The following is a 13,585-nucleotide window of genomic DNA, read 5'->3' as shown; positions in this document are numbered from 1 at the left end:
ATACTAAGAAATTTTGTAGACAGAATGTGAAATGTGTTGAGTAATTAACACTGTGTTTAAGTGCAATGGAATTAATTAATGATGAATTGTATTAAAATGGAACATAATGATGGGGCGCCTGGGTGGCGCAGTCGGTTAAGCATCCGACTTCAGCCAGGTCACGATCTCGCGGTCTGTGAGTTCGAGCCCCGCGTCAGGCTCTGGGCTGATGGCTCGGAGCCTGGAGCCTGTTTCCGATTCTGTGTCTCCCTCTCTCTCTGCCCCTCCCCCGTTCATGCTCTGTCTCTCTCTGTCCCAAAAATAAATAAAAAACGTTGAAAAAAAAATTAAAAAAAAAAAAAATGGAACATAATGATGGGGGTGGGGTACAGGGAGGACTTGAGAGGCATGGTTAAGTCCTCTTGGCCAAGGCAGTGGGCATAGGTGCCTATTTTCTTGCCTAAAAGCTTTCATGTGTTCTATGCACTAGGCTTTCTGCCACAATTTTATTTTATTTTATTTTATTTTATTATTTTTTTAATTTTTTAACGTTTATTTATTTTTGAGACAGAGAGAGACACAGAGCATGAACGAGGGAGGGTCAGAAAGAGGGAGACACAGAATCTGAAACAGGCTCCAGGCTCCAAGCTGTCAGCACAGAGCCCGATGCGGGGCTCGAACTCACGGTCTGCGAGATCATGACCTGAGCTGAAGTCGGCCACTTAACCGACTGCGCCACCCAGGCGCCCCTCTGCCACAATTTTAAAAAATGCAGTTGACAAAGCCCCACCTGCGGGTAATACAAAAAAAAGTTTGCTGGCACCTGGCTGGCTCAGTCAGTAGAGTATGCAACTCTTAATCTCAGGGTCATGAGTTCAAGACCCACATTGGGCATGGAGCCTATACTTAAAAAAAAATGTATAATCCAAAAAATAGTTCGCTCTTTAAGCGACAGATACCATTTCGTAGATTGTTTTGAATCTCGTATTACATGAACTTATGAAATGTTATACAGTGAGAAAAGAACGAAGTTTGAATATTACTAACGTAAGAGAAGGGTTGAAGGGATAACTTTGACGTTTCCAAAGTGAAATGATCAGGAAAAGTCACCTTTCCCTTTATGAGTAATAAAATCACAATATAAACAGGTCTTCAGCTGTGATCTTCCTCCTTGTGCTGCTCTCTTCCCTTCTTCGTGAATCTGCTTGGGCAGATTTACTCACTCTGTAAATGTTGACGGAGATTGACTTGGTGGTGTGCTGGCAGCGATTTGTGGGGACGGGTGTCCTTTCCTTTCAGCTAACGGTTAGGGAGACAAGACCTTCAGTCCGCCAAGACAATTTTCAAGCCCCAAATAACAGTATGAGGAACTGGAGTAAGACCAAAAAAAAAAAAAAGAATCCATTTTCAGGGGGTCATAGATGGTAGGTGGCAGTGAAGTGCTATGAACAGTAAATTCTACCAATCTACAGATGAAGGAAGCCCTTTCCCCCTGGGAAGGTTGGGGAACTGTGAGAATGGGTGGGCTTTCTAGGAGTTGAAAGACAAGAGAGGACCTTCCAAGAGAGAGGAAGTCTTGTCACCAAAGGCACTGCCCTGAGTACAGACATAGTCTGTGTGTACACGTTTCCCACCAGGAGGGTTTGCCTCAGGAAGAAACGGGCCCCCCACCCCGTGAGGAACCTGAAGACGCTGAGCTAGAGATCATTCCATCGTGTAGGAGAAGGGAATCTGTCGTGAGTCTCTGAGATTCGAGACCTATGAACGGGCCCCTTTCCCAGGGTGGGGCATCTGTCCAACTCCGGGTAACCGTCCTCATTCCTCACGCTCCATAAATGGTCCTGGCTGCTCACCCTCCGTTGTTGCTTCAGATTCATGACAGATGCTGCCCGCCGAGAGCAGGAGTCCCTGAAGAAGAAGATTCAGCCGAAGCTCTCGCTGACCTTGTCCAGCTCGGTGTCTCGAGGGAATGTGTCCACTCCACCACGCCACAGCAGTGGAAGCCTTACCCCTCCTGTGACCCCGCCCATCACCCCCTCCTCTTCGTTCCGCAGCAGCACCCCAACGGGTGAGTGGCTTGGCCCTGCCATCTTGGGGGCGGGGGAGGAGTTACTGGGGAAGAGCGTGTGAGGTCTGATATGCTGGGGGGCAGGAGGGGGCCGGGGACAGATGATGATTCAGAGCCACTCCCATCTTTGACCCTTTACTGGTCTCTGTAGAGTTTGTTGATTAAGTCTTCCGTTTATCGCTGAAGAAATATTTATGAATTACTGGGAGTAGGTAGGTGATAATGGTTCTATAGATACGTTTTCAAGCCCTTACCATTTGCGACGTATGAGGTGACACAGTGTCTTGGATTTGCTTCGGTCGGGTGAAAGAGTAAATGAGACAAGATGGCCATACGTTGATTACTGTTGGCATCGGCTGATGACTACGCAGGGGTTCGTTATACGATTCTCTCTATGCTTGCTTATGTTAAACATTTTCCATAATAAATGTAAAAAAACAAAACCAATCAGAGTGCCTTCTACGTGCCAGACACTGAGCTATAAGTAGCGAGCCAAAGGAGACCTCATCCGCGTCCTGAAGGCAGTTGGGCCCTAGTGGGAGATGTGGGCGTTGTAGGCGGTGAGGAAGCACACTCTTGTCTTCCCCTCCCAAATGTAGAAGCAACTGGAAAAGTAGAACAGGCGCCCAAGGAGAGATCAAAATCCACTTTATTAGTGAATAAAGCTAAATCGCAGGATGGAATTTGGACCCGTAACCACCGGGCTTCTGAGTGTGTCTTCCCTGACTTTAACTTCTTTCCCAGACTGCCCTTCTGCCTGGAGGCGGGGCAGACCAGAGGGCATCCTGGGATCGCCCTGCGATATATTTCCCTCCTCCTTCTCCACAGTGGGAGTTTAGGCAGGCATTAAATAAATGGAACATTGTAACCGTGACAAGTGCTATATAGAACTCAGTGATAGGAGGGCACCCAGACAGAAATGGAGAAAACGCTTCCCCTGAAAGATAAATAGGACTCAAGTGGAACGTCCAGCCAGGGAACAACCTTTTACAGAAGTTCTATGAGGAGGAGCCTGGCAGGTCCCAGGTACTGAAATAGGCCCGCTGACCAGTGTGGGATGAGGCCGGGGCTTTGGACAGGAGCCAGGGCACCATGGGTTGATCCTAAGAGCAAAGAGAAGCCACCTGGAATCACACCGTCATCTCTGTAGCATCACCCCCTTGACTGTGGGTAAAAATGTGTATTTTCTCTCACAGTTTGTGGATTTCTCTTTCGGCCATCTCCCAGCAAGGGAGGGGACTACAGTACTATTTCTCAAAGTGTGTTTCAGAATATTGACTTTCACGAAATAGTAACAGGAAGAAAGGCATTTCCTAACAAGATGGGGGAAGTTGATGGGTTAAACCAAAGCAGACTGATTTCTTTAATGTGGGGCTTTAATCTATATTGTTCTTCTCCAAGGGAAAGATTTAGTAAGTTTCCCAAACTTAGTTGACTCTGGTCATGGGACCTCCTTTGTAAGGGCAGTTTTGGGGGGGCTCATGGCTAACAGATACCCTGTGTCCTGTCAGGATTAAGCATTTCGAAGTTAGGGCATTTGAGGCGGACCCATCAGAGTTCCTACCTGCACGTCTCCCTTTACAGATCACTAATAATACCCATTATATAGGTATGTGTGTGTTAAATGTGAAAGCGTATGTATACACCCGGCATCCAATAAATGTTCATCTCTGTGGTCTGGAGTTTTCAAGTCGTTGCTTCAGGAACAGAGTCAGGGTCACTGATATGTGTTGGGTATTTGCCCATTTCTTTAATAAGCCACCCTATTTCCATTCTTTAGATAAGCCACCATATTTTATTCTGTGAAGATTTACTTGCCAGGATCTTTGTGCAAATCTAAGAAATGCTATGAGAGCGTAGTGTAATTCTGCGATCCTCTTTTTTGGGTGTTTCTATGAATATTTATTCATTTATAATATGAATTATGGGGGCAGTTTTATACCGGAGAGTGTTTTATACCTGACTTCATGTGGACTGATTCGTGGCCAACAGCAGATAACCATGACTGCCCCAATTAGTAACCAGTGCCGTAGGACCCCATGAAAATAGGCAGTTTAAAAGTGAGAGTTTATTATTGTTCATGTAAGAATGTTTGGAAGAAATGGAATCATTTCCTTTCCTTCAGACATAAAGAAATCTTTCTGACAGCTTGCCTATTTTAACAATTTCCCACTGAGAGAATTAATTTATGTCGTGGTAAAGATGTGTCATGTTCAGTCTGTCACAATCACTGGTAACTTATTTGCTGCTTGAAGAACATTCCGTGTAAACATCAGAAATTAGGGGAAATGGTTGCTTAAACCCCTACCCTGTACAGTTTTGAATGTGTACATTTTTCAACGTTTGAAATGTTATTTTACCTGTAGTTAGAGAGATCAGCTTATTTTGCCTGACTAATGTGGTTTCGTTCACTTTCATGGCCAAGTTATAAATAATATTCCAAGTTTCTGCCTCCTAAATTCACTCTTCCAAGTTCCATATACATTCAAGGTGTATTCCAGGTCCAGGAGTAATAATCCCCTTGTAGAAAATCTCATTTATAAAATATTCTTTTAAATATACCGTCTTGACTGAATTAGAGCTGAGCTTCATCCTACAGTTTCAAGTATTTCTCCGGTGCTCTTGGACCTAATATTTATTTTGCAATTTCTAAATCCTAGGAAAATTTTCTTTCCTCATCTTTTTCATTTTCTCTCTGTTTTGTTTTCTTTAAATATAGATGCATATTATGAAAAAGAAAGTATTCAGTTAGGGAAAGGTTAGAATGGTTTAAATCACGGGTGTAGCAAACCTTTTCTGTAAAGGACCAGATAGTAAATATTTCCTGCTTTGTAGGTCACAGGGTCTCTGTTTCAGTTACTCAGTTCTGCCATTGAGCTAGAGAACTCCATAAATGAATGGACATGGTGTGTTCCTTTAAAACTGAAAGTTTCTGTAAAACCTTCTTTATTAAAAAAACAGATTTGGCCCACGGGTCATAGTTTGCCAATCCCTGGTTTAAATCATAAAGATATATAATTTAAAGATCAACTTAATTAAATTCCCTGCAAATAAAGTGTCAACAGAATTCATCCTGTCGTAGAAGAACATCTAGAGTATGATCACTAAGGGGGAAAGACAACTAACATTTATAGAGTGTTGACTGTATTATATGCTTACTATATACTTTATGCATGAAGTTGTTTTTTTACTGTTTATTTCTGAGAGAGACAGAGCACGAGTGGGGGAGGGGCAGAGAGAGAGGGAGCCATCAGCACAGAGCCCGACTCGGGCTTGAACCCACGAACAGTGAAATCATGACCTGAGCCGAAGTCAGATGCTTAACCGACTGAGACACTCAGGCAGCCCTATGAATGAGGTTTTTAATCCTAACACCGCCTCTATTGAGACAACATTATCATTCCCATATACAGATTAAACACATAGAGGCATGATAAGGTTAACTTCGCAAAGCCCCATGTCCGTCTATTCAAAAAAAAGGTGGTCTTTCCAGTGTACTAGCACTTTCCATATTAAGACCTTTTAGAGAACTCTTATTAGACCTTCAGCCATCTAGCTGCCCCAGTTACCAGCTTGACAGCTCCAAAACCAAAATGTAACAGAGTGTTAAGATAACTGTAATTACGGCTCACCTTCATCCACAGAACTTCCACTGTGCCATTCAAACAACATGTCACAACTGGAGAACTGGCCAGTTTAGTTTAGCCAGGGTTTTCTTGAAGGATGAGTTGGAGCTGATTCCAGAGAGCCGATTGTTCCATGTTCAGGGGGCAAACCAGTTGGTAGAAGGACGATCTTGAAATTGGCCATGGTGGGAGTATTTACACCGATCAAATCGGCAAATGCTACCTATCAAAACCCTCCCACCCCACCCACCACCTGTTTACGTGTTATACCAATGGTTTATCCTTTCGGTAGTTATCAGGTTAATCATACTTCGTGTCGGAGGGATCATGGTCCTAATTGTGTCCGTGAATAAACCTAAAGCAAACATCAGTCACCAATAAATAATGGCCGTTTCAAACAATGGACTGCTCGGCAGTCATTCACAGCAGTGTTGTGGGGGACTGTGTAATGACAAGGAAAGGTTTTCACATTATTGGATTACAAAACCATATGTGCATGGTCCCAATTTTATTTTTTTACTCCAAAAAAAACTTAACTGTGGTTACCTTAATATGACAGGAAAATGGGTGGTATTTTCTTCTTTCTTTTTTTTTTTCCTATTTACTAAGTTGAGTCCGTTTTACTTTTATAACTAAAACAACTATTCAGTGCATATAACCGGAAGATCTGGACAGAATTACTGATGGCTCCTTCCCCCCTAAAAAAGAGTTTAGTGAATTTTCTTTTCTTCAAATTAATTTAATTATCTTTTCTGGGAGAAGGAGTGAGATCATCCCGTAGGAAAGGCCTGGGTTGGCTTTTGCAGATTGTATTGGTTATCAGTGTCTATAGATTAGTTAAGACAGTAATTTCTCCCCTCCCCAGCACCCCCATATTTACCCACTGAATCTCCTTTTTTTTTTAATTGAAATTGTTTGTGTTTTTTTTTTAATGTGTATTTATTTTTGAGAGAGAGACAGATCATGAGCAGGTAAGGGGCAGAGAGCGAGGGAGACACAGAATCTGAAGCAGACTCCGGGCTCTGAGCTGTCAGCACAGAACCCGACGTGGGGCTTGAACTCCTGAACCGTGAGATCATGACCGATTGAGCCACCTAGGCACCCCTCCCACTGAATCTCTTAAAACAGTGATTCTCCATCAGGCTGAAATCAAAATCACTTGGAAGATTTTTATTTATTAATTATTATTATTATTATTATTATTATTATTATTATTTTAATCTTAAATAAACTCTACACTACACATGGGGCTCAAACTCACTACCCCAAGATCAAGGGTCACATTATTCTACCCACTGAGCCAGCGAAGTGCCCCAACCTCAAGGATTTTTAAACCACTTTTTGCCTGGGCTCCATCCCTGAAACTCTGATTCAGTTGGTGGGTGCAGCTTGGACACTGGGCATTTTTAAAAGCTCTCCCAAACTAGATAATTCTAACCTATAGCCCAAGTTGGGAAACTACTTTTTTTTTTTTAACTTGTTTTATTTTTTATTTTTTAAAATCTACATCCAAATTAGTTAGCATATAGTGCAACAATGATTTCAGGAGTAGATGCCTTAATGCCCCTCACCCATTTACCCCATCCCCCCTCCCACAACGCCTCCAGCAACCCTCTGTTTGTTCTCCATATTTAAGAGTCTCTTATGTTTTGTCCCCCTCCCTGTTTTTATATTATTTTTGTTTCCCTTCCCTTATGTTCATTTGTTTTCTCTCTTAAAGTCCTCATATGAGTGAAGTCATATGATTTTTGTCTTTCTCTGACTGACTCATTTCACGTAGCATAATACCCTCCAGTTCCATCCACGTAGTTGCAAATGGCAAGATTTCATTCTTTGTGATTGCTGAGTAATACTCCACTGTATATACGTACCACTTCTTTATCCATTCATCCATCGATGGACATTCGGGCTCTTTCCCTACTTTGGCCATTGTCGATAGTGCTGCTATAAACATGGGGGTGCATGTGTCCCTTCGAAACAGCACACCTGTATCCCGTGGATAAATACCTAGGAGTGCAATTGCTGGGTCGTAGGGAAGTTCTATTTTTAGTTTTTTGAGGAACCTCCATACTGTTTTCCACAGTGGCTGCACCAGCCTGCATTCCCAGGGAAACTACTTTTTAAAATGTGATCTGTCTAGTTGTCAGCCGTGTGTTTTCTCGCTTGGGTTAACATATTTCCACCTTGCCTGGAGAAAGGTTACTGTAGTCTACTTGATAGAACTCCAGAGATGGGTCCAATGGGACTGAACAGATGCTCGCTTATGTCTTAATGCAGGGAGAAGCCACAGAAAGAGTTGGCTGGATTTCTGGTTATAATGGCATTGCAGTCTCTCCTGGAAAATATTTGTATATATATTTTGGCCCACTCAGGAAAGGGGAGCCAGAATGCAAATATTAAACCAGTGAAAGGCACCCATGGAAATTAAACCCATTTTTTTTTGTTTTCTTGTTTAGGCTCCCTAAAATGACTGTGAAGTCACAGATTATGTGTATTAATGCATAATTTGAGTTTTTATGTTGTGTTATTTCACTTTATATTCCTGTGTCTCCTGCTGTATGGCCTTACAGTAGATCCTTAACATTCCTTTGTGGCTTTTGCAATAAGTTATTCAAACTATAAGATTTTTAAACTTCCAGGAGTTACTGATACACAACAGATCTTTTAAGAAAGTACTAATTTTTCTCTAAGGATGGGAATTACAACATAGACTTGTACAACTAATAAAATTTTGCTTGACATTTAGAAACTACTTAAATGGAGCTGAGGTGGGGGCACCTGGCTGTTCAGTCAGTGGAGCATGGGATTCTTGGTCTCTGGGTTGTAAGTTCGAGCCTCATGTTGGGTGTGGAGATTCCTTAAAAATAAAATCTTGAAAAAAATAAAATAAATGGCTTCGAGGTAACTCTCCCCACGCCTGCCGTTTTGGGAAGACAAAATAAACTGAAGTAGGCTTAATAGATACAGAAAACCTCTGAGATGACTAAGGTGAGGTCGAAACTAACATACCTCCCCCTGCCCATCCAAGGAAGAGGATGAAATAGAAAGAAAAACCTCAAAGAAAGAAATCTATTCTGCTTAATGGTGGAAAAAGAGAAAAGCAACGCGAAATATTTCAGCACAACTGAGCTTCGTGGCCTATTTATGAATTCCTGAAGCCACATTAGTGGCTTTTTCTCCTGGACAGGCTCTGCCCTAAAGAGTTGAATGTCTAGACAGTGCCTAAGAAACATTCCCCCAAGTCTTCCTATTAAGAAAATGGCCTTGGGGCACCTGGGTGGCTCAGTCGGTTAAGCCTCTGACTTCAGCTCAGGTCATGATCTCACGGTTCATGAGTTCGAGCCCCACATCAGGCTCTGTGCTGACAGCTCAGTGTCTGGGGCCTGCTTCAGATTCTGTGTCTGCCTCTGTCTCTCTGCCCCTCCCCCACCCACACGCTGTGTCTCTCTCTCTCTCTCTCTCTCTCTCTCTCTCTCTCTCTCTCTCTCCTTCCAAAATAAATGAACCTTAAAAAAAAAAAAAAAAAAAAGAATGGCCTTGATTTACATTTCCCTTTCATATACAAGTGCTGTCTTGTTGCTGGAGAATGACAAGATGTTGCCGTATTATCTGGCTTGCATTATGTTCAGGGTCACTAACACACCCTTTCCTGGCCCATGGCTGCTTTGCTTGTTTGTTTATATACTACTTTGGTCTAATTGTTCTCTCATCTTCTTTTCTGATTGACTTGTAAAACCTTTATCCTGCTTCCTGAGGGTCACGGCCCAATCTTACGCTAATTCTGCTTCCCTTCCCTTGTTTTGAATCTCCTCTTGCCCTTCAAAGTGTTAGCAGAGTAAGGATGGCAACAATGAAGAAGTATTTCATTTACTCTTCTAGAACTCCACAGCTCAATAAGACACCTTCCTGAACAAAACTCTTTCTTGACTGGAAGAAAACCATCGAATCAATGGTGATCTGTAATAATAATAATGGGTTATATCTTTATAGCATTTTATGGTGCACAAAAGCATTCATATTCACCATGATTAAAGGACCAATTTAAGGACAAAAGAAATTCACCCCAATTTAAAGACAAATTCCTTATAAGGAATAAAGGAATTATTCCTTAAAGGAATAAGGACAAATTCACCCCAATTTAAGGACAAAAGAAATTGAGCCTCACTTCAATGATAACTTGCCCAAGTTCAAGTGGTTCCCAAATGGCATAGCCGCTGTTTTCCGTGGCACTAGGATTGGGCATCTTTTCTTTCTTTTATTTTTTTTTTCCTTTAATGTTTATTTTTGAGACAGAAAGCAAGTGGGGGAGAGAGAGAGCAGGACAGAGGATCCGAAGCGGGCTTCACGCTGTCAGAGAGCCCAAAGTGGGGCTCAAAGTCACGAACCACGAGATCATGACCTCAGCCGAAGTCAGACGCCTAACCAACTGAGCCACCCAGGCACCCCGTGGATTGGGCATCTTTTCATTTGACATAATTTACTAAGTATCTGGTTTTTTATAAGTGCTGTGCCAAGTATTGTGGATACAGAAAAGCATAAGCCATAGCCCTAGTGGATTAGAACTTCCATATTTTAGTAGAAGCCAGTTATACACATGCAGGACGGACACATAATGAACATGACTTAATCGCAGATGCCCTAAATTCTCAGGAGTGACCAAGACAAGAGAGAAACATGTGGCGTCAGTCCCTCTGTGCTATTTTAGCACAGTTCTGAGCTGCGTAGTCACACCCATAAAATGTCTTAGATACTGTAAGTCAAATGTAAAGTCCGAAGGAGCTGGAATAAGGTGAGATCAGCGGGAAAGCGATTTGGGGCAGACAGTTTTATACTCCATGATCATTCTGGAATGTCAGCTTGGGGAATTCGTAATCAGACTTGGGTATGTTGACAAAACACATCATAGTGTATCTGGGGTTCTCTGGGTCGCTTTTGAAACCTCAGGGAACGTGGAAGTAAAGGGATGAGAGCCTCAGGCGTCAGGCGGATCTGAATTCAGATTTTGGTGCTGCTGCTCGAGACAGAATTGGCCTTAAACTTTCCCGCTTCTCTGTTTCCGGATCTGCACGTTGGAGGCAATGCCCACCTCACTGGGAAGATTAATGACACAGAGACAGGGACGGAGAGAACCACTTGTGTGAACACTCTACTTAAGCCACCGGTTTAGAAGGGACATTGGCTTTGGAAGTGCCCTCCTCGGCAGCAAGACGCTCTGCCCCGGTAAACAAGCCCAATGTGTTCAGAAACTGTTGGCTGTCTATGGTGGGAATGGCGGACGCTGGCAGGTGGGTTAGGGCTCCTCGAAGTGGCTGCATGGCATGTTCAAAACAAAGAAAACACTTTCTGCTCTTAACTGAATCCTGCCTTCTTGGGCAGACAGTATTTCGCCGGCCCCGGCCAGGACTGCCTGTGTGTGTTTATTTTTGGTCTGCGCTAACCTCAGAAAAGGCTGGTTCCAGGAATGTGCATTACAGGTGGTATTTGCTAATGACCTGCTCTGGGCATGGACGCGTTTTCTCAAGGAAGGGGCACGGGGGTCCTATCTGGAGACAAAAATGACCCGATATGGTATTAACACAGGAGCATTTGAGATAAACCATCTTATGACCAAAGATGGCAGGAGCAAAGAGTTAGCAGGTTTACAGATTTTTATATCTTATTTTGTTATTTTTTTTTCATTTTAATGTTTATTTTTGAGAGAGAGAGAGCGCAAGCAGGGGAGGGGCAGAGAGAGAGAGAGGGAGACGCAGAATCCGAAGCAGGCTCCCGGCTCCGAGCTGTCGGCACAGAGCTCAATGTGGGGCTCGAACCCACAAACCATGAGATCATGACGTGAGCCGAAGTCGGATGCTTAACCAACTAAGCCACCCAGGCACCCCTCGTTTTGTTATTTTAGTAAGTGAAGTAATAATAACCCTTTTAATTGTGGAAATTCAAAGCACTAAAAAAAATGGAATATTGGATGGTTCTAACAGATGCACACACTCATTATTGAGCTCTGTGCCCTTTCTTGTTGAACGATATGCCCTATGATATGCCCGCATAGGCCCAACCACCGTTGCAGCCAGAGGCAACGGGCATCCCTCGGCCCCACCCTCTTTGAGGTTCTTTTACATTTTCAGTGCCTTTTAAGATGTGGAAGGTCTAAACATTTCACTGATAAGATATGTCTAGGTCATAGGGCCACATAAAGGTCATCCCAAAGCCTTTAGGACCACATGAATTTTGACAAGAGCATGTTGGAAACTCCCTGCCCTCGTTCCCATGAAGGGCAGAGAACATCCTCGAAGCTGCTCTGAGGGGAGAGAGCGTCAGATGTCACTGCCTCTCCACCGGCTGAGGAGGGCCAGACCTGCAGAGATCACAGGGCTTCTTCCGGGCTCCAGAACCAAAACGGTGTTGGCCGGGCAATCCCACTCTAGGAATTTGCCCAAGGGGAATGGAAACGTGTCCACCAAAGACAAGTACAAGGATGTACAGAGCGGCTTTATTCACGGTAGCCCCAAACTTTTAATTCACTTATAGGTAGATGGATAAACAAATTGTGATCTGTGCATACAGTAGAATACCACTTAGCCATATAAAGGAACAAAGTAATGTTTCGCCAAAAAACGGGGATGAATCTCAAAACCATGACACCGGGTGCGAGGAGGCAGACACGAAGACGTACACAGGAAATTCAAGCACAAGCAAACCGGTTCGCGGTGACAGAAATCAGAACAGTATTTGACCCCAGGAGAGTGGAGAGAGGGGTGTACGCACAAGAGAACTTTCTGGACCTCTGGAACTTTCTGGAATCAAGACCTGTTCCGTGTCTTGATTGAGATGTTGGTTACACAGAGGCGTACGTTTATCCCACTTACCAGTTGCACGCTCGAGATCTGTGCATTGCACTGGGTGTTTGCCTCTGTTCGAGGACTTGGGGCCCGGGCAGAAATGAGGAGGCAAGACCCCACAATTTCCACCCCCCTCCTTGAGCTTGGAGCAAATAGTAGTTTCCTGTGCTGTAAACAATCCGTTGAAGAACAAGGGAAGTGAATACATGTGGTCCTTTGAGTACGAAAATCTCTGGAATTTCCTCTCCGTTGAAGATGGACAGTAAGTGGAATCCCTTATCCTCAACCTTCTTAGGCACCGTGAGGAAGTCGATAGCGCGGTCAAATAAAACAATCTTTGCCTCTAAAGAAACCCGGTTTCTATCACGGGCAGCGACTTAATGGCCGCTGGCTTACCTTCAGATGTACTGTTCGCGGCGACAGAAGGTATCTGTGACTCACGCTCGCTAAAGAAGCCATTTTTGAGGCCTACGATTCTAGCAATGCCCTGCTGAACCCTGTCCACTTAGTTATACATCTCAATGTCATGTCTGCTATGAACTGCGTCGTTTAATCAAACCCAATAAAAATAATATGTCCACTGTTAAGAATTCCCACAAGAAATCTCAAAAGTCTTGACAGCCCTGTTTCACCTCGTGCTAGAAACCGTTCGCGGCAAGGCTTTGGCTCCCTGTCAGTGTTGCTTTTTCTTTGTCCCAGCAGGGGTCTCTGCGCCGGCCAAAAAAATATTGGGAAAGATCACAAGATAAAGTTGTTTTAAAGGGCACACATTACGACTCTGCTGCTCACACCGCCCCCCCCTTAGCCCCCCAGAAAGAATGCAGTCTCTTCAAGCCAAGATCCAGAGCTCACTTGTATGCCAACACCCATCAGTGCACACGTCTCAGTAATTTTCCTTTGGAAGCAAGTACCAGAACCGAAATACGAATGCTAAAGAGAGCAATGTATTGTAAGCCGGGAAAACGGTGCAGATTCCACTGGAAACACGAATAAACAAACAGACACGAGGTACGCCTCTACCGCGAAGGTGATGGGGATTTAACACCTGATGAATTTGTCGCCTGGCCAAATGCCTG

At 43.7% G+C, this 13,585-nt stretch overlaps 1 protein-coding gene across 3 annotated transcripts in view; it reads left to right on the top strand.

Annotated features, from left to right (window-relative positions):
- Positions 1-13,585, top strand: part of JAZF1 (JAZF zinc finger 1) — a 343,720-nt gene that overhangs the window by 293,879 nt on the left and 36,256 nt on the right. For all 3 annotated transcript variants that reach the window (XM_060632790.3, XM_060632791.3, XM_060632792.3), the window contains exon 3: positions 1,851-2,047. In XM_060632790.3, coding sequence (XP_060488773.1) covers positions 1,851-2,047 — 197 coding nt within the window. The remainder of the gene's footprint in view (positions 1-1,850; positions 2,048-13,585) is intronic.

This window comes from Panthera onca, chromosome A2 (assembly GCF_046562875.1).
Source record: "Panthera onca isolate mPanOnc1 chromosome A2, mPanOnc1 haplotype 2, whole genome shotgun sequence".
Classification (NCBI taxonomy): domain Eukaryota; kingdom Metazoa; phylum Chordata; class Mammalia; order Carnivora; family Felidae; genus Panthera; species Panthera onca.
Note: the sequence above shows the minus strand (reverse complement) of the source record. Positions and strands in the feature narration are given on the sequence as shown.